Source organism: Carassius gibelio, chromosome A23 (genome assembly GCF_023724105.1).
Source record: "Carassius gibelio isolate Cgi1373 ecotype wild population from Czech Republic chromosome A23, carGib1.2-hapl.c, whole genome shotgun sequence".
Lineage (NCBI taxonomy): Eukaryota > Metazoa > Chordata > Actinopteri > Cypriniformes > Cyprinidae > Carassius > Carassius gibelio.
In genome coordinates this window covers 15,010,973-15,031,821 of record NC_068393.1, presented here as the reverse complement: position 1 = coordinate 15,031,821, position 20,849 = coordinate 15,010,973, and the positions used below count along the sequence as shown (strand labels likewise).

The window sequence follows — 20,849 nt, the reverse complement described above, 5'->3', positions numbered from 1 at the left end:
CCAATTGAATCACCTGTTACTTGTCAAGCACAGTTATGACAATAGTTTGAAATATTTTGTAGTCATTGGTTTTAAATTCCATAGGGACTAGGACCCCCAAACCTTAATTGGCCCATTTTACCTGATGGCCCATTTTACCTGATATCACCCTACTATTTACTATAAAGTTTTTATGTCAATCCTTTCATTCGTCATCTGATTACTGCAATATCAGACGTTTATTATTAAAAAGAAAACACATGATAGCCAATTGCAGAAAATAACCATCATCAAAAACACAGAAAAAATAGCAGCCATATGACATGCCCTGAAAATGTGCAAAGATTTTACCTTTAGCTTCTCCCATAGGCCGTACCTTAAAAAGTACACTGTTGACTGCATATTAGTACTTTAAGATACTGACATATAAGCTTAACGTACTGATAAACACTTTTTAGGGGTAGGTAAGGTACAAATATGCAATTTTGAGGATGCTGCCTCGGTAACATGCTGTTGTAGCTCTAAAGGGACAATTTTCAAAAATTATCTAAACAATAATAACACTTCTGATGTGGAATCATATGCATATTCATATGCAGAGCTGAGAAATTAACATATAGCTTAAACATATAAGAAAAGCAATGAGAAACTATCCTGGCATTTACCTTTGTGCTGCCATCCAGCTCCTCACTGTTGGAAAGAGTGGTGTTAAATGCTTCAGTGTCCTGCGGAGCAAGCTCCTTCGGCCTCTTACGCATCTTCCCGCCTTCAGCCCACCCTAGAAGGATGCACTGGCTCCAGAGCACTGCTGTCACCACAGCTAGCAGCCAGCAACGCATCTTCAGCCCACCAGAAAGCAGACTCTTTCTCCCTGCGGGAAGTTCTCAGCTTTGAGAAATACAAAGGAACAGCGAGACGTCCCACACGCTTGACCTCACTTGAAGAAGAATACTGTAATAGGCAGGCAAAGTGATTAAGGGACTTGTCCACTCCAACTGATACCTCACCCTTGTCTTGATCAGTGTGAAGCAAGGGCTCTTTAGCCAAAAACAAAGCAAAGCTTACTCGACTATGAAATGTGTCAAGTGTGGAGTGGTCCTGAGAAATGACAGGTCGTCGCTGAGCTCACAGCAAATAAACCCATTAGTGAGATATTTCACGCTTCCTGCCCCATGGGTGGATAGCAGAGGGCAAGTGAAGAGAGTCCCAGTGTGGGAAGGGTGGCAGTGGATAGAAATAACTCAGATTCCCTCTCACTTTCTCTCTGGTTCTTTACCTCCGTCTCGCTCCTACTGAGATGTTGGGTCTCTGCAGTGATGCATCTGAGCCGATTCTCTGGTAAGCAATGCTGAGGTCTTGTCCCATCAGTCTTTACATGTGGTTCCTTTCTGCCGAAGTAGGAAAAAAATGTCCTGAGGGAATTGGTAGTTGGCCTTCTCGGTCCCCCACGGCCAACTTCAAAGCTGAGACGCACTTGACAGGACGATCGCACCCAAATGCATCAGCCCAGTTATGCAGGGTGACAGAAACACATGCACACTCACCTCAAAGTGCAAGATCGGTGTGGACTTTGTGGTAGGTCTTGCTCACAGTTGTGTTTTCACCCTCTCCAGATCTTATGCTGTTGCTCCTGCACTCTCTCACTCTGCTTACAGGAGGGCTTGCAGCAGAGTTTATCACAGCCCCCTCTCTGTCTCTCGCTCTTTCTCTCTCTCTTTCTTTCTTTCTGATTCCCTTTGCTTCTCTTTTCTTCATCAGTGAAACTGACAACCTCAGTGCGCTCAGCCCTGTTTTATCTCACTAATGAAATAACTCAAGTCTTGAGGGAGAGCTCTTCGGCAGGCAGACTCTAGGGAATGCGTTCATGGGTGTAGGTGTAAATCTGTGTGTGTGTGTGTGTGTAGTGTAGTGTCCTACTTTGCAGTAGCTCTCTACATGTGACATTTAGTCTCAGAAAATTCAAACAACTCAGAAAGTACTGATTCAAGGCAATAGAAAGTGATGTTTGACCAGCTGACTAGATAGCTGAATGTTTATATTAATTGACACGGAGTAACCTGATAACATGAACTACATCCATCTGCATGTACACATACTAAGAAGACTGTGTCAACATATTCCACAGTACAAACAATATTTTCTCATTATATGCAACAACTTGCAAAACATGGAATTTAGGGTGAGTGTAATTATAGTGATCCCGTCAGTATTTCTACAATATAACCAAAATCTGTTCATGTTTTTGATCAATTATTGTTCTTAATGTTACACATTAATGTAAAATGCATGATCTAATGTATTAATCTAAGTGACGAATTACATTATGCAGATTTGAGTAACTTTGTTACGTGAACAGCTCTGTCTCCTAGCAGAGCAACAATATTGGGAGAGAACATGGCTTGGCGCTCTTCCTCCCTCTGGTGGCTGAAAATAAAGATGCAGTAACAAATTCATTTCTGCACAAAAATTGGTCAGTCTAGTGTTTAATGTATATTAATTTAATATGCACATTTAGTGTATATTAAATAATTATGCTAACTGCACTACGTTTTTTCATCTACGTTTTGTATTATATATGTGTGTGTGTGTGTGTGTGTGTGTGTGTGTGTGTGTGTGTGTGTGTGTGTGTGTGTGTGTGTGTGTGTGTGTGTGCGCGTGTGTGTGTGTGTTGTTTTACTGTATTACAATAAACGGTTTTGTAAATGTAATTTATTCCTGGGATCGCATAGCTGTATTTTCATCAGCCATTACTAACGTTCATTATTACTGCAGTTTCCAGTGTCACTGTCACATGATTCAGAAATCATTCTAATATGCTGATTTGCCTGACATTCTTGAGGATCTGCTCTGGGCAAAGATAGCACACCAGTGCGCACTGTGCAGGTACTTCTCCAACACATAGAAAAACAAGGGACTGATTAACCTCAGGGTCTATCGGCCACCATCTTTGTACCAGGTCCAGGACTGCTAGTGATGCATCATGGATTCATAATAAAACTGTAGGCCCTATCTAATAATGTTTGGGGTTCAGACACACTCTCTCTGTTTAAATCTAGATTAAAAACGAATCTCTTTCGAATAATCTATCTCTTAAATTGTGAGTGTTAGTTAAATCTGATCAAATGTGCATTATTATTCTTTAGCTTGCGTTAAACTAATTAATTATACTTTGTTGGGACAGCAGCTATGCTAATGATGTCTCTATTTGTGTCTATGTTTTGCACAATTTGTTTCTAGGATTTACACAAGCTCCAGTCTGGATCCAGAACACCTGAGAAGAGATGATACTGACCCCTCAGAGGACCCCAGATGATGCTAACCCTGAATCAACAACAGAACTAACAAATATTGCTACAAGTGTGACTGCATCATTTAATAATTTCTGTTAATAATGTTCATCATCTGGCTGACTACGTCTTGTATTCATTTTTCTGAAAAATCCTGTCATACGTACACAAACTGGCATTCACCACTTATAAGATACTAATAAATATTGTAGAAACGTAATTTTCTGTAAAGTTGCTTTGTAACGAATTGTATTGTGAAAAGCGCTATACAACTTGAATTTAATTTAATTTAATTAATCTATTTTCTGTAACTGTTCATGGGGCCCAATTGATAATAATAATAAAATAGAGCTAACGTGAGTCAGAGATATCTAAATAAGTAAGGCTCTCAGATGATGACGGAAAAAAACTGATACGAAAGGTAAACAGAGAATTGTCTCAGTGTGTATTTCATAAGCTGGTACAGCAGATGGCGATATGTGCGGTATCCGCGTTATCCCTCACCTCAGGTTACAAAAAAAGAAGAAGACACGCGATCCTGCCAACGACGTAGCAATGTTTCTTTGCTCATCGCCTTCCTGTTGTACGTCCTCGTGAATTCTTGCGGTCATCGGACTGTCCTGTATGTGTTTGCGTGTTATCTGAGTCCAGAGAGGGAGGACGTCTCGTTCAGGGCCATAAACCGCTCCAGAGAGCAGCGTTTGATCTGATCTCGAGTGGCGACGTGTACAGGAACTGCGTGATGAGCTGCACATAAACAGACCGCTCAAGCTGCTTTAAATACAGCAGGTCTGTTCATTCATCTGATGTTTTAGTTTAGGAAAGGATCGTTCAAGAGAACAGGTAGGTAGCTGGTTATTTATTTCCGTTCACAGGCTGCATCTTTATTCGTTGAGACAGGTGTTGTCAAACATTATGCTGATTCATATTCAGTACTGAGCAATACTAAGCGCCAACTTTTAAATTAATTAACTTTAGTATAATTCTGTCAGTTCATAACGTCCTAAAGGAATCTGTTTGACCAAGCTAAAATAAATAAGATGTGAGTGTATATGTGCATGTATATGTGTGTGTGTGTGTGTGTGTGTGTGTGTGTGTATATATATATATATATATATATATATATATATATATATATATATATATATATATATATATATATATACCTTACGAAAATTAACCATGGTTTTACTACAAATAAAACTAAAACACCTTGGTAGCCACAAATTAACCATGGTTTTGTTACACTAACCATAGTTTAACCATAGTATTTGTAGTAACTGTGGTCATGCAAACGGTAATCAGCTCACCAAAAAACTTTTCGTAAGAGTATATGTTTGGTTTAATGTGATTTTATTTTTCCTACGTCTGTTTAAGCAGTAAAACCATGTTTAACCAGAGAAGATCTCAGCCTGGATGCCTGTGCGCCTCCGCTTTGGCAGTATTTGCGATTTTGGCTTTGAATGTTCAGGCCAGGCCAGCAAATATGTCAGCGTTAAAAGACAAACACCCCAACAGCAAAGAGGACAATGAGATCCTTCCACCTGACCATCTGAACGGTCTGAAGATGGAAATGGACGGTCACCTCAATAAAGACTTTCATCAGGAGGTGTTTCTGGGGAAGGAGATGGAGGAATTCGAGGAGGACTCGGAGCCCAGGAGGAACAGGAAGAAACTTATTGAAATCTTCACAAAGTATGTACACAGCTGTGGAAACAATGTGGTTTTCCCATGATGTGCTTTGGGTATCATTCTAAAGGCATTTCTCCCAATGAACAGTGAGCAATTATTGCAAATGATTTGTATGTATTGCGAATGTAAGGTGTTGATTGGATAGAGGCAACTCTTAATGCAAGCTTGCAGTCAAAAGAACAGGGTTTAAGATGACAGAATGATTGAAGTCCTGCATACATCACCAGAGAGAAATCTGGTATCTTCATCGGTAGATTGAGTCATGATATTTTGATTAAATTACAAACTAAACATAAAAATAATGAAACGTATGTATTGATGAATTTGTTCACAATAAAATGCTTTTAAAAGTGAATTTTCATTTCATGGTGACTTTAAGTGTTAATGTCAAAAATATCTTATCACCTTATATCCCCTAATTGTGCATGATCAAACCTTTACTCTCTGTTTCTAGGGTGGATATTAATAAAGACAGGAGTGTCAGTGCTAAAGAAATGCAGCGTTGGATAATGGAGAAGACGGAAGAACATTTTCAGGAGGCTGTTAAAGAAAATAAGCTCAGTTTTCTTGCTGTGGACCCTGATGGGGATGGTAAGTGGATGTTGTTGTTTAGACCAATGACATAATGAAATGATTTGTCCAGTAGAGATATATGTTGAATCAGATTTCTGGTAGGGTTGTGATGGTGAGGAAATGTCCTGCAGGTTAGTCGACGTGTGACACCAGTAATACCGGTATCACCGTGGGTCAGGGGGCGTTACCTCTCTTCCGCGCTTTTAAATATCTTGTAAAAGCGGCGTGCGCATTTTACTTTCACTTTCAAATAGCAGCAATTCGGTATAAAGTAATTGTTCGTTTTTAGTTTGTTTAAATTCTCCCTCTATTCCTCACTTTCCTTTGCTTTTAAATAGCTTTAAAAGCACTACGCACATTTTACTTACACTTTTAAATTAGAGCCGGTTTGGTTTAAATTGCTGCTTGGATGCAACAACAAAATACAACGTCAAACTCACTTTAGTCTATATATAAAACATTAGAACTTTTATAAACAAATAAAAATACACCATGCTATAAGGCAGGCTATGCCTATTTTAAAATAACAGATAAATTGCACAAAGTTTAAATAGGTATAGGCTAAGTAAACATGTATAATATATAACCAAATAAATAAGAAATGTAGAATGTTTAATAGCAAAATGAATAAGAAAGCTTGGAGGCACAGCATACAACTTGATGTCAAAGAAAAGAAATGAAATGACACAGTTTAAAGAAAGTAAAAATATGCAAACAATGTGGAAACAATTAAATAAGAAACGAGTGTTTAAAAAAAACCCTGTCCAAAATCACCTAAATAAATAAACTATGATTTATGTGTTTTACACGCTGCATTTAGCAGCCGCGTTCAGTTCTTAATCGTAGTGTCTATTTTTTACTCGACTATGATGATTTTTATTATTATAAAAAAATCTAAACAACGGTGGGGGTCGGTGCAGCGGTGGGCAAGTGACGCAACCATGATGTAAACATGATTTGTAGCTGTAGTTTGTAAAGTTTTCCTGTGTTTTACTAGAGCAAAAAAATAAGTATCCTTTTATTGACATCTGGCATGATGATTTCATAACACTTAACAATGACCAATCTGCTCAAATTGTTCTCTCGCAGGACATGTAACTTGGGATGAATACCGTGTGAAGTTTTTGGCCAGCAAAGGTTTTAATGAAAGAGAAGTAGCTCTGAAGATAAAAAACCATGAAGAACTGAAAGTGGATGAAGAGAGTAAGTTGCAATTTAGAAGATGCATGTGCCTGATATGGTCTAGTACTCGTAACAAAGCCATTCAAAGTGATATGAATAAAATATGGCCTCATTACAGCTCAGGAGGTTTTGGAGAGCTTGAAGGATCGCTGGTTCCAGGCAGATAACCCTCCAGCTGACCAGCTGCTGAATGAAGAGGAGTTCCTCTCGTTCCTGCATCCAGAGCACAGCAGAGGCATGCTGAGATACATGGTCAAGGAGATCGTCCGAGATCTTGGTAAGCAAATATATCTGAAATTCATAGCCAAGAAATGGTAACACATTTCTTGTGATGCTTATTGGTAACCAAACTTGTTTTCTATACAGATCAAGATGGAAATGGAAAGTTGACTCTTGCTGAATTTATCTCCCTCCCCATGGGAACTGTGGAGAATCAGCAGGCCCAAGACATCGATGACGATTGGGTTCGTGAAAGGAAGAAGGAGTTTGAAGAAGTCATTGACTCGAACCATGATATGATTGTAACCATGGAAGAGCTGGAGGTGGGTCCTCTATCATAAGTGCTGTTAAAGGATAAGAATACTTTCATAGCACCTAATTTGAATGTATATCTTTGCCTTGCTGCTATTCCTTCTGTCAAACAGGAATACATGGATCCTATGAATGAGTACAACGCCCTGAATGAAGCCAAGCAGATGATTGCTGTGGCGGATGAGAACCAAAACCACAACCTGGAACTAGAGGAGATCCTTAAATACAGCGAGTACTTCACTGGCAGCAAACTCATGGACTATGCCCGTAACGTGCATGAGGAGTTCTAAGACGGTCTCCTCAAGAAGAGCATGTATATATCCCTAAAGTGTCACAAGGATGATCATTGCTTGCTTCCCAGACTGGGATCAACAAATGCATTCGGACATGTTTGTAAATGTACAAAACTTCAAGCCACAAAACCCTCTCTAATGTTGCAATGCTCCGCTATGACACATTATTAAGACTTTGCCTTCATAAACATAAACGTGATTTCCATTCAAGTCCCATAAAGTTCCATATAAATAATTTTAGACACTGCTACTTTCAACAAGTTTTTGAGTGTTGGTAATTGAGAAATGTCTGTATATGAGGAATTTGTGAGGGGAAAGACTCTTTTCCACATGAAGTTGAAATCTTTATATATATGTAAATAATGCAGTTGTTTGGAGTGCCATAATATATAAATGCATTCACATTTTGGGTGGGTTGCTATTGACAGGGTTTGAGCTTCCTGAGAAGTGTAATTTCCAAAGATGTGGAGCCAGCAAAACGATTTAGGGTTGTAGTTTTGTGAAAACTATCATACAGGCCTATATGTAGCACTTTTATTTGAGATCTCATCATTAAATGTTAAAATGCAGTGGAAAAAGTCTATTTAAGATATCATAATTGAGTTCTAATTAATCCGTCCAGGTGTGACCTATTTGCACACTGAAGTGTTTAGAAGAACCCGGTTAAGTCATAATTGTATATAGCCTGCATATTTTTATTAATTTTAAGAATTCAGTTCACCCTGTTACGTCAGCAGTCTCCTTCAGTCAGATGTTAGTATAATAGAGCATATTATTCCTGACATTTGTATTGATATTGATGTTTCTCCATTGACATCTGTATTGTAAGAAGTCATTCAAAATGATTCAATTTAAACAAGATAAATGCTTTGAGAGGAATTATATTATTAGGAACTAGAAGTCACCCTTTTTAAAATGCTATTAAAAATGGAAGGAACGATATTTATTTTCTGGATTTGAGAAAAAAGTTTTATTTAAATACAGAATTGCCTTAAAAAGATTAAGCTAATGTGTCTATCGATTGTGTGTGTGTAGATATTTGAGCTCTAGTTTTGGTGGTAATCATTTTTGAGCATGCTTTGGTAATCATTTAAGATATACAATTTACTTTTTTCTGTACGAATTGTGACTCTGGCCTTTTGGGAATTTTTGTTTTGTTCTTGATTTTTAATGTGTGTTTACTGAATGTTAGAATATGACCTGCTAATTTGTTCACAATTATCTTTGTTCATTGACTGATCATGTATTACATTCATCCTGTGGAAATTAAAGTAAATTCTTAAAGTAAAAAAAAAAAATAATACTGTGTGAGTGAGTGATTGCTGAATGTAATGCCATTTTTAAATGTGTTATACATTGTATTTAAATAATTTACATTATAATACTGTTATTTTACATGTATTCATAATGACTGCATGAAATCTACATTACCTTTCAAATTGCTTTTGAAAAATATGCTGTGAAGACTGGTTACATTTGATATTTCCTAACATTTGAAACATATCATCCATATTGTAAAGTTAACAATCAGGTGGATTTTTCCTGATTTCCAGATGGGAGTTCAAATTAATATTTCTATCTAGCATGGATACAATCAATTTATCAAAATTGACGGTAAAAAAAAACAAAAAAAACATTTATAATGGTGCAAAAGATTTTTATTCCAAATAAGTGGTGTTTTGAATTTCCTGTTCATCAAAGAATCCTGAAAAATATTACAAAATATTAAGCAGCCAAAACTTTCACATTTCAAAATTGATGATAACAATAAGAGCCATTAATAATAATAATAATAATTGACTACCAATAATAACTGAGCCCCATATCAAAATATTGATTTATGAATATGAATATCAGAATAATCTCCATTGCTCATTATGTGATGAGTACCTAATTTGACAATGACTATCTATTTTCTTGGTTTTATGTCTGGTCCAGTTCCTTTTTGAGAACATACAAAGCAGATCACATGCTATTCAACAAATAATACTGTATATTTTTGCATTTCACTAACTTTTTTACTTGGCATTACTGTGAATATAATTGTCTGTTATCATATTGCTTGCTATGTAACTCATTTGCAAGATGTTTTTAAATAAATAGCATTTTAAATGACTAAATATGAATACTGAAAACCCACGAAACTGCTCGTAGAACTCGTTTGTAAATCTTTACACAATAAATGGTCTACTATTTTTCGCTTTTTCATTTTTCAGTTTTTAGTGTGACCACAGGGAGGCAGTAAAGTGTCAAAATGAATAGACATATGTGCCTCTGAACCCTAAAACCCTAATAAATATTACTACGTTATTTACAAATATGCCTTGCACAACCCAGTTTACCTCCAGCTATTATTTGTAGTCATCTTAAAAGTCATGCACAGCTGAGAATTTGCAAGCTTGAGGCGTGCATGTCACTTCCATGCTCAATGCATCTAATGAGCATCCAGCTGGCAATTAAAAGAAGTACTTAAAAGAAGAGACTCTTTTCTTTCCAAATAAATAAAACTGTCCAAACGCTGAAGTTCCAGCAGAGCCCTACTATAAGGGTGTGGCATTGTGTAAAGAGCAGACATACGGGTTTCAAGTATGGTGGTAGAGAGAGAGAGAGAGAGAGAGAGAGAGACTGTTATGTAAGGAGGGAGAGTCTTCCCACCTCCTCTCGCTGTTTTTGTTTTTCTCAATGAGCCAGGCTCTCCCTGACGCAGGCCCCTGCGCCTGTCCACTAGGCCCCTTTCCTGGAAACAGAGCCTGGCAGGGGCCACTCAGGGGCTGGTTTGGGGGAGAGAGAGAGAGTGATTGTGGGAGTGGGTCTCCTTCCCTTTCCTGCAAATCACATGGCTCCAGACTTGATCTTAGCCTTACAGAAACCTCAGATTTGGTCAATCTGGGAACAGCTCTCGATGAGCATGTTTTCGGGTCATTTGGTTCACGGGCCATAAGTCACTGAGGGTGGGGGGCTCTAGGTGGGATTCAGAAGGTTATATCCTGTTCACTGATTATTGATATGTACAAAGAGACTGAAGACTCAATGAGTCCTGAAGATATCTCAAGATTTCATCATTTTAAAAGCCCATGATCATATGTTGCGATAAGATTGTTTTACGGCCATCTTTTAAAAAATCTTCTGTTTACACTTATTATATTTAATGCAAGACAAATGTTATTATATGTACTCATATAATACAGGTAACGTTATATTATACTTAAATAAATATGAATATAAAATTTCATTCATATTATATTTTATTTTTTATTTGAATTACCTAGTAGTTATTAGTAGATACATTTTAATATATGCACTACCCATCCAATGTTTGGAATAATTTTTTGTTGATGTTTTAGATTTGAATATATTTTAAAATGTGAATTATTCCTGCTGGCAAAGCATGATCCTTCAGAATTCATTGAATATGATGATTTGATGCTCAGTTATAGTCATTTATAATTGTTTCTTTATCATTATCAATGTTTAAAATATTTTGGCAGTTTCATATTTTTGTGGAAACCATGATGATTTTAAATTCTTTGATGAATAGAAAGCAGACAGCATTTAACTGAAATAGAACTGTTTTGCTCCTTTATAGATGTATTTACTGTTCTTTTTTATCAATTTAATGTGTTGTTGCTAAATAAAACGATTGATTTTGTTTTAAATTTTATCACAAACTTTTGACTGGTAATGTATCATGGCTTCCAGGTAAACACTAAGCAAGTTTCTTTTCTACACTGATAAGGTTTCTTAAGCAAATCAGTTGAAGCAGTTGAACAGCTTGACAGTTTTCTTGTTTTCTGGTCTTGAAATGTACACCAGAGATGCTCGAGTGTTAGAGAACAGGTTCTAACTTCACTCTGTCTTTGTTCAAGGCACCAATCCAGAATTGTAACCTTATAAAAACACAACAGTTAGGTTGCCCTTTCGGGTTAGAGCAGGTTCTAAGATTACCGTTTGGGTTTGATGAACTTTTTGGAGGCAGATATTCCACGATGGAATCTACTGGTTACTTTTTTTTGCCTGGCTCAATAAGATATTTGACATTGTTAAAGTAATAATTAAATCCCAAGAACTTGAGGTGGACTGCAAAAAGATGGGTTACACCTGGAGTGAGGTGTATCTCTCAGTTTTGACCTCTATGAAATGTTCAGTCAACAGGACAAACAAGGGGCACAATACAGCAAGGAAGAGCTTTTAACGTTTCTGTAACATAAAAGCTTTTATTTACATTGGGCTGAGAAATGTAGTTAAGAAAAAAAACGAATTCTAATTGCTATTAATGAAGCAAAATGTATTATTTCACCTTAAAAGCATACAGTATGTTAATGTTTTATTATTTACTTTACTTCCTTCCCTAAAAAAATATTTGTTTGAAATAGTATGTCTTTTTATTATTATGAATTGTAAATAGAATGGGTCTTTTGTGATTACATGCCTTCCTTTGCAGTTGAGGGAAAAAAGGAAGAGAAAAAAAACATGTTTTGGAGCTCTCCGGCTTAAACTTATTTTAGTCACATATCTGACATCTGCACAACTTCCACATTTCTAAAACTAGGAATGTAAACAGTGGTACCATTCTTGTTTATGTCTTGGTGTTGTGGTGTAGAATTGGTCACATTTGGGAATAGTCAGGAATAGATTTCCAACATAGGAGTTCAGCAGTACTCAGACTCATAAAAACTATGCCTGTTGCCCTTTTATCACTTACATTTAACATCCTCTACCTTTGTTCCTATAGAAAGAGAGAGAAAAAAGAAAGAAATATAGAATGTTGAAAAATAGAATGAAGGAGCAAAGCTTTCATGTCAGTTTGAAAACAAATTGGCAATTGTACAATAATTCATCATTAAATTAACACCTTGTAATGCATTAAGCAAGGCCATTAGAGTTGGTCAAAAGCTATTAAGCTTTCATAATAAAGTTATTATGGATATGTTTTTCTTCACACAGTTGATGCAAGTTGTGCAATTTAACAATGATGCTTTCTCTGACAAACTATGTTTCACATTAAGTTATATAAGTTGTAACATGGTTTGTGAAGCTTGATTATTTTGTTCATTTTTAATTATATGTTTAATGACATAATTAATGAATCGATTTTAGTGATATCATACTCCATAACCTCAAAATATCATGCTGGATTTAACAATTGCATTAATTTGAGTAATTAAAATTTTTAGTACTCAATAATTATACGTAAATGCCCATAATTTTTTTTTTTTAATAGCCTATATTATCACGCTAAAATACCACATTAACAAATCAATGACCTTAAATTTTACACTAATGTTTATTACATTACCTTTGGTACAGAATCCGCAGGTTACTCAGATTGTGCACTTATAACACAAAGAGATATTTTAAATTGATCAATAGCGTTTTAATCCACTTCGTCGTCAGTAATGATGAGGAGGTTCAACAGGAAAAATAATTATGTAGGTGTGATGCATTTTTAACTGCAATTTTATGATGATCTGCGACAAAACCAGCACTGGAGTGTTTTCGGTGTGGACTGTGCAGAACAGAAGAATGCTTCAGCTACTCCTACTTCCTGGAGATCCAATCCGAAACGACCTTGTTTCAAGGCGCCCCTCTGAGTCCCTCCAAAGCAAAACAATACACGGAAAAACATAAAAATTGTAAATTATCGCTAGTTTGGCGTATTATCTTCTCAAATTACACATCTGAGCGATTCGGTCGTGTCTTTTTTGAAAAACACTTTTCTGAATACAGCCCAGCTACGGAGTTGTTTATCTGTAGTAAGGGGAACTTGAAACCGTCCATGCCCCATGTCCTCGCTTGTTTTTCTTCTTTCGCCTGGATTCTCCATGTTGTTGGAGAAAAAGTGAGGGCTTTACCTAGACAAGAAGGGGCTATGGATAAATATACAAGCGATAAAGTAAACCGAGACGCGAAGCCTAAAAAATAGCAGATTAGAGAAAACAACAACAAAGTAACGTTATCATGCCCCTCCCATGTGGAAGAGAATAGAAGGCGGGAATAAATAAATATCAAAATATTTTGTCGCCGTAGGTTTGAGATATTTCTGCGCGAAGGGAAATTATTCATTTCAAGCCTCGCTAGATTTAATGCCACTAAATGCGGACCGACTGTGTGTCGCTGGAAAAGGTCGGTTGGACGTTGAGGGCTGTGCGTTTGTTAGATGGAAAGTTCTATCATCACTCAAGTGCAGAGAGAGGATTCTCGGTTGTCTTCGAAAACAGGTAGGCAACACACTGTCACATGCTAAACAATGATGTTACAACACTGTCAGCTCTCTCTGGTCTCATATTCTCTGTCAGGCTTTATTTAACGCACAGCGTCGCGCTCTGCGATGTGCGATTTTAACTGTGTGTTATTTTGTTATATTGAGCTGACTGACGTGACAGTCGCGAGCGGAATTCGTTAAGTTCCAACGGTTTGAACAGCGAAATGTAAACACGCTCAGTTTTTTATATTTCTTAATAAAGAAAAAAAAAACGTGTAACTTTATTGTATTTTATTTTATTTTATTATGTAACGTTAACGTTACATGCTTTGCTGTTGCAGTAAGACATTGCTGAATGTTTACGTAATGTTTTTAAAATAATTTCAGACGACGTGTTGACAACAGTGACATGTTTTTCTCTCTCGTTTGGGCTCCTTGATGTATATTAATAAAGTATGTATTTTATTTATGTATTGTTTAATGTATATTTTATTGTTTCTTCACACAATATACGCAGTTTTATATTTTTTTGAAACATAACCAATCCAACCAATTTAATTCGTGTCGCATGTCGTTTCCTCTTTTGTGGACGTCGTTACATCGCTTGGTTAATGGATCGTTTGAGTGACGTGTTGTTTTCACGTTACGCAGATTGTGTTTCAGAAACATTTTCGGTTTACTCGACTTACGTACCCTCGCATATTTCACAATCCGACGGCAGTAAAAATATCGAGCTGAAATGTAGAAAAACATCGGCCTAATGGAGAGCGCAAGGTGCAGCGCTGGAATGCACAACACACCCCTCAGCACACGCCCTCCATCTGCCGCGCGACGCTACGATTACACGCGTTTAAACCTTAACGGTTGATGAAGGCCTTATCTAGACGTTTAACGAGTAAAGGCCGCGGTGTTATGCGGAAAATTACATAGTAACCATTTTGTAACCCCTTACTTACTACCTGCGGGCGAGTCTTGTCTCCTCTATGTTTTAACGCGCAGTTCGTACCAGTGTTTATCGTGTGCAGTGCCGTGCGCTTATTATAGATCTGACGCAAACACGATATAAACAGCGCTCGTGCGAGTATGACTGTACTTATGTCAATATCAGATGTTTACGATCTCTGGATTAGTGAAGTACGAGCAGCCATAATGTTGGGAAAATAGCCAAACCAGCTCTGCACAGTTTCCTAGAAGCCCCCTTGAACCCTGTGTGTCCAGGGTGACTTTCTTGTCTGTGATTTAACAGCAAACAATCTCAGAAAACAGATGCATTAGTTGAAATGTAAGATGGTAATATAAAAAAGGTTAAATCAGTTTAACAATATATTTTAAAACATATGTGCCAGTTATCTTCTAAATCATCCTCTTTGTATTTATGATGGCTTGAAAGTCATTTTTGTATAAATTTGTGCAAATATTCAGACTAACCAGAAACTATTGGTTTCAACTACAAAGTAAAAAGCACTGAAATGGTTTCGTTTCAAGTATGTGAGTGTACTCAAATTCAAAAAAAATATTTTTCAGGGTAAAAATATAATGAATTTTTAAAATAAAAAAATTTGCTTAAAAAGGTCAACAATATATAAATAATCTTTTTTAACAAACTAAATGCCTATAATTCACACTTGTCGGGGTCTGAAAGGGTCTTCTCTTTTGTGACATGACAATAAAATGGCTTCCTGCTTGTTATGCCGCACTGACATGGATTTGTCTGTCAGAAATTTTTTCTAATATTATTAACAAAAAATAAATCTTTAAAAATATATATATTTTCTTTCTTTTTTCTTTTACAGTCTCCAGACAGGTACAAAGTACCTAGGCATTTTTTTACCTTAACCTTCACAATACAATATAAAAATAATTTAATTCAGCAACTGAAAATATTATATAAGCCGTATTCCAATCATTTCTGCATAAAATGCAATTTTTAACATTTTTTTTTTTGAGTAATTTAATATATCTTTACAAGTTATGTCACTGACCCCTAAACCAGATACAAAGAATGCAAGGAATGATGCACTGTTCATGTAAAGTTTTGTTTATCTTTGCTATACAACCTTAGATTAAACAAGTTTATATTGATGCTATTCAAATCATGCAAGTATTCAGTTTTAGAAATTAGCTGAATATCCATCTGTATCCAACTATGGTTTAGTTTAATGCACATCATAACATCAAAATGCAATCCACGAAGAAAGACAATAAAACAATGCTTTGTTTAAATACATATAAAGGTTATCCGATATTGATGTATATGTAGATATCAGGGTGACAGAGACCAGGCTGAAAAATAGCTTCCATATGTATTAATAATACAATATTTGTAAAAAAAACAATTTGTTTTAGAGCAGTTTTTAGACACTTTGTCTATAAAACATTGCTGCTGTTAGATCAGTGTTTTCTGATCTTGTTAGATCACTTACTTAGAACACAACTGAGAAAAACAATAATTTCTCAGATACTCTGTTCGCTGGTTTAATTACAGATATCAAGAATTAGTTGTTTTCTTAACAGATTCCTTGGACTCCAGTTACACACGATCCCTTGAATTTGAAATCCGTGCTTGCCATTTAATTTGCCTACGAGATTTTGATTATCAAGGAAAATAGATGACAATTCACTGAGGATGAAATTACCAGTTTTCTCTTATTCAGCAGTTAAACTGTTTTCAGTAGATTGATAAATAAAACACACACACAATCTCATTTGATTAGATCTGAGCTGAAGTGTAATAGCTTGAAACCCTGACCACATAAAAGCTTGTAGCAGAACCTTTGTCTGTCCTTAACAAAATACTCTTTCCAATCCGCTCTAAATGCTTTGCATCCTTCCATCCTCATGTGAAAAGTGTTTTCAAAAAAGTGCATTTGAATTCATGGATACATTTTCCTTGTACTCCATTTCCTGAGTCCTTTTGTTAAGCAGGGCGTTATCAGCGAGTGTACAGATGGGCAAATACAGCACAGAGTAAATGATGACGAGGAGGCCATTTTCTCTCATCCTCCCTCCGCTGTACATGCTGCTCGTATGTTACATAAGATGATTCCTATAGCTACATGAGCATACATAAGAGAATGAGAGGGGGAAAGGTGCCTGGGATCGGCCCCTGCTTATAGTCACCGTCAATTCCTTAAGCTGTTAAAAAAAAAAAATCTATTACAAGTACTGAAGTTACATCACCACAGCAATTAAAAACAGATTCTAATCATTGCATTGTGTGTTTTCATGTTGCAAGAATTTTTTTAATATCCATTTTTTCTTCTTGGGAATCTCAACAGGCATGTCTGAACAAAATCATGTTTCACTTGCATGCAAATATTTACAGGCAAAAGTATGCTGAAAGCCCCCTAAATATGCAAGGAGCCCCTCTGTAATGCACAACAAAGCTCACTACAGATGTTGTTACAAAACATCTCTTATTTCTGTGGCTGGGAGTTATTTCTGTGGCGTATGCACTTCTAGGGCTTGTTTCTGCCAGACTCTCCTGTGATGAAATGGCAGGAGCGGTCTGTGAGTGCGTTTGTGTGTGTGTATGTTTTGCTCCGAAGGTACAGCTAAAATGTGTGGGCTTTCCCGCCCTCTGAGATTATATAACATATACCAGCCATGGCCAGAAGTCTCATTTAAAACAGATTTTCTGTTTCTGTGCAACGTGTGCCATCTCTGGAGAGGGGTGGCTGAGCATTTGCTGAATTTGATGTTGATAGGAGCTGCATTTACTGACAAAAACATACATTTGATTTCAGTGCTCTGAATAATTTATCTAAAAGCTCTGTCGAGCCTTGGTGGTGCATTTGTTGCAAATGTATCTAGCTGATTGGCAAATGTGAATTTAGTTTTTGTTTGCCATCTATTGGAGACTATAAAGTGGGACAGTAGCTTTCAGTTGGTTTGTTTATAAACCACACAACATGAGGCTTTTTATGCAATGTTTGTGCAATATAATTATCAGCAGGAGTAATTTATGCAAATTTTCCATTTGACGAAATTGTTTTATTGTGTTCAAACAGATCAGGTGAATAAAAGCTCACCTCAGAAACCTGGGAGTAGGAATATCTTCAAAAAGCTCATCTGTTGCCTTCGAGCTCAAGATGCCCAACTGCCAACATCACCTACCCATGATGCCTTGCTAGCCCCCGAGGACAATGGGACAGTTGCCAAAGTATTATAGCAACCATTAATCAACACTGTCACTTTTTTTTTATTTTTCCAGTTTGTTATTTTGGATTAAAAAAAACACAAACAAAAAAGGAAAGACACATTTTAAGGATTAACTAGAAATAGCTGCCAAAACTTAAATGATGTCATTTTGCAAAAAAACTAAAACAAACTGCTAACATTGTCAAATTGTATATTTCTGTCTAATTAATGAAATAGTTTATATACATATTATATATAAATATATGTGGGTGGATACATAGAAAGAAATCCTTATGAAATGTGTGAATTATAATCTGGGTGTGTAAAATTAAATGTATGTTTCAGACAATAAAGGGGCAATGCAATGTATTATTTCAGTCAATCTTTTCTTCTTTTTTTCTTTTAAATAATAAAATATTGATCTGTTATATATTATCTGTAGGTACCAGGAGAGTGTCTGCTGCCAGCAGTGACCTCTCAGGACCAGGGGAAGATCTGTGTGGTCATAGATCTGGACGAAACACTGGTGCATAGCTCATTCAAGGTACATTCAGTTTTTCACACACTGACTGGTATTGTAAATTTGACTTTTTAGGGAGCTTCATACTGTTCCAGTTTAAGAATAGGTTCATGAAATTATCTGTACAATAATTATTGTATTCAGTTCCACACTGCCGGTGTTTATAACTCTATCCACATTGTGTTTTTGTAGCCAATAAGCAATGCAGATTTCATTGTGCCTGTGGAGATTGAGGGGACCACACACCAGGTGAGATCTGATCAATGTCTGTGTATGTGAGAAACAGCTGTAATTGTGCAGGACTTGTTTGTGCCTAAAGAAAGAGCGGAGAGGTTGTTCTGTATTCAAAAGTGAATGATCGCCATCTGCTGGACTGATGTGAGAACAACACTTACGTTAGTGGAGGAGGGGTTTGATGTTATGTGTACAATCACAAGAGACTCTATTTGCCCATTAATTCTTTTGTTTTACTCACAAAACTGTGGTAAACACCACAGCTGGTATATTAGAATATAATTTTTTATAGTTTTAAAAATTAGAAGATTGACGTTTATGGTTCTCTGCAATTTTTCACAGAAACTCTGCATTTGGCCTCTGCCTGGTTCAAGTAATCCAGGATAGGTTAGTTCCCACTAGTACGGCCTATACTTGATTACTTGTTTCAGGAGGAGGCTATGAGCGACAGCACTAGATGGACCTAAAGAACATGATTTATTTTATTTACAGAATTTTTAAATTGAACATTAAAAATCTTTATTCTTAAATCTTAAAACTGAAGTTGCTACTCTGAAGACACTGCATTTGAATGATGAATTAAAATAATTAGCTTCATAAACAACAACAAACCTGTCCGTGTGTTAGGTGTATGTGTTGAAGAGGCCATATGTGGACGAGTTTCTTCAGAGGATGGGAGAACTGTTTGAATGTGTTCTGTTCACTGCCAGCCTTGCTAAGGTATTCAGACATTTGTTACATTTCATTAAGAGCTTCAGGAAATAGAAATCCCTCATTGGTCAGTTAGTCTTATAGAGTTATGCTCTTGTAGCATTAGATCATATGTTTCCTTAACCCATCCCTCCTTCTCCCCATTCATGGCTGTGATAGTATGCAGACCCCGTGACTGACCTGCTGGATCAGTGTGGTGTGTTCCGCACACGGCTCTTCCGTGAATCTTGTGTCTTCTATCAAGGCTGCTATGTTAAAGACCTGAGTCGCCTCGGCCGTGAGCTCCACAAAACCCTGATCCTGGACAACTCCCCTGCCTCCTACATCTTCCACCCTGAGAATGCTGTGGGTTTCACTGTCCTGCTATTATTTAGCTTTTTTTTTATTAAAGTCTTCCCTCTATATTCTACCTCTTGCTATTTAACAATTGTGTATTTTTGCTGTATATGATATATATATATATATATATATATATATATATATATATATATATATATACACACACTACCATTCAAAAGTTTGATAACTGTTTTTTATAATTAATTTATTCAGCGAGGATGCAATGTTAGAGAAGATTTCTATTTCAAATAAATGCTGTTCTTCAAACAAAAAAAGAACAAAAGTGTACTTTTGAATGGTGGATGCATGTATTATTATATCTATCATTTAGACACAAATATAGAATCTATTCTATTTACTGTATAAATATATTTAAAATATTAAGTGTGTATTAAAAAATGTGACCCTGGACCACAAAACCAGTCTTAAGTCGTTGGGGTATATTTTTAGAAATATTCAAAAAAACATTGTATGGGTCAAAATTATCGATTTTTCTTTTATGCTAAAAATCATTAGGATTTTAAGTAAAGATCACGCTCCTTACTGCTGATTGGCTACAAGTTTGTTTTGGTACCAGGACCGACTCAGTTTTCTATAGCATTTTTGAAAAAATACATAGCCCACTTTTAAGCTTGTAAAGTAGAGATGTATAATAACCTCTGTGTCTATAACAGGTTCCTGTGCTCTCCTGGTTTGATGATACAGAGGACACTGAACTGCTTCACCTCATCCCAGTATTTGAAGAGCTAAGTCAGGCTGATGATGTCTACAGCAGACTTGAACAACTCAGGGGTCCATAATCCCTACACCACCAGACCAAGGCAAACCTCCATGTTGTGTAGCACTGACTGCCAATCACAAGCGAGCGGCTCATATGATAGGAGACTCCGCCTTCTGACCTGAAAACAAACACGGAATCTCATAATTTTGCTCAGCACAAAGCATATGCGGTTCTGCTACATACAGTATTGTTCAAAATAATAGCAGTACAATGTGACTAACCAGAATAATCAAGGTTTTTAGTATATTTTTTATTGCTACGTGGCAAACAAGTTACCAGTAGGTTCAGTAGATTGTCAGAAAACAAACAAGACCCAGCATTCATGATATGCACGCTCTTAAGGCTGTGCAATTGGGCAATTAGTTGAAAGGGGTGTGTTCAAAAA

General features: G+C 36.5%; 3 protein-coding genes across 7 annotated transcripts in view; 2 read left to right on the top strand and 1 right to left on the bottom strand.

Annotated features, from left to right (window-relative positions):
- LOC127945116 (adipolin) overlaps positions 1-1,983 on the bottom strand; it is a 30,197-nt gene extending 28,214 nt beyond the window's left edge. For 2 of the 3 annotated variants that reach the window (XM_052541695.1, XM_052541696.1), the window contains exon 1: positions 645-1,983. In XM_052541695.1, coding sequence (XP_052397655.1) covers positions 645-818 — 174 coding nt within the window. In that variant the 5' untranslated portion in view covers positions 819-1,983. The remainder of the gene's footprint in view (positions 1-644) is intronic. The other variant, XM_052541694.1, reaches the window with a different exon arrangement.
- A 1,788-nt stretch (positions 1,984-3,771) lies between these two features.
- On the top strand, positions 3,772-8,838 carry LOC127944193 (45 kDa calcium-binding protein). 3 transcript variants are annotated; one of them, XM_052540020.1, is made up of 7 exons: positions 3,772-4,055; positions 4,647-4,961; positions 5,413-5,549; positions 6,621-6,734; positions 6,832-6,990; positions 7,080-7,255; positions 7,358-8,838. In XM_052540020.1, exons 2-7 carry the CDS (start codon positions 4,654-4,656, stop codon positions 7,532-7,534), a joined length of 1,071 nt encoding a protein of 356 aa, XP_052395980.1. In that variant the 5' UTR covers positions 3,772-4,055; positions 4,647-4,653; the 3' UTR covers positions 7,535-8,838. The 3 variants fall into 3 exon arrangements, with proteins under 3 accessions (XP_052395980.1, XP_052395978.1, XP_052395979.1); XM_052540018.1 differs by having other exon boundaries at positions 3,772-4,109; XM_052540019.1 differs by having other exon boundaries at positions 3,772-4,109; positions 4,644-4,961.
- A 4,520-nt stretch (positions 8,839-13,358) lies between these two features.
- LOC127944194 (carboxy-terminal domain RNA polymerase II polypeptide A small phosphatase 2) lies at positions 13,359-20,673 on the top strand. Its single transcript, XM_052540021.1, has 7 exons — positions 13,359-13,755; positions 17,750-17,901; positions 18,322-18,423; positions 18,592-18,648; positions 19,261-19,353; positions 19,504-19,689; positions 20,358-20,673. The coding sequence occupies exons 1-7, from the start codon at positions 13,695-13,697 to the stop codon at positions 20,481-20,483; spliced, it is 777 nt and encodes a 258-aa protein (XP_052395981.1). The 5' UTR covers positions 13,359-13,694; the 3' UTR covers positions 20,484-20,673.
- The last annotated feature ends 176 nt before the right edge of the window (positions 20,674-20,849 follow it).

Bases quoted from the DNA above. Each gene is read 5' to 3' on its own strand.
- LOC127944194 (XM_052540021.1), top strand. From the start codon at position 13,695: ATGGAAAGTTCTATCATCACTCAAGTGCAGAGAGAGGATTCTCGGTTG. The intron at 19,354-19,503 runs GTATTCAGACAT...TGGCTGTGATAG, and splicing joins TCACTGCCAGCCTTGCTAAG to TATGCAGACCCCGTGACTGA. The intron at 19,690-20,357 runs GTGGGTTTCACT...TGTCTATAACAG, and splicing joins TCTTCCACCCTGAGAATGCT to GTTCCTGTGCTCTCCTGGTT.
- LOC127944193 (XM_052540020.1), top strand. From the start codon at position 4,654: ATGTTTAACCAGAGAAGATCTCAGCCTGGATGCCTGTGCGCCTCCGCT. The intron at 4,962-5,412 runs GTATGTACACAG...CTCTGTTTCTAG, and splicing joins CTTATTGAAATCTTCACAAA to GGTGGATATTAATAAAGACA. The intron at 6,735-6,831 runs GTAAGTTGCAAT...GCCTCATTACAG, and splicing joins ACTGAAAGTGGATGAAGAGA to CTCAGGAGGTTTTGGAGAGC.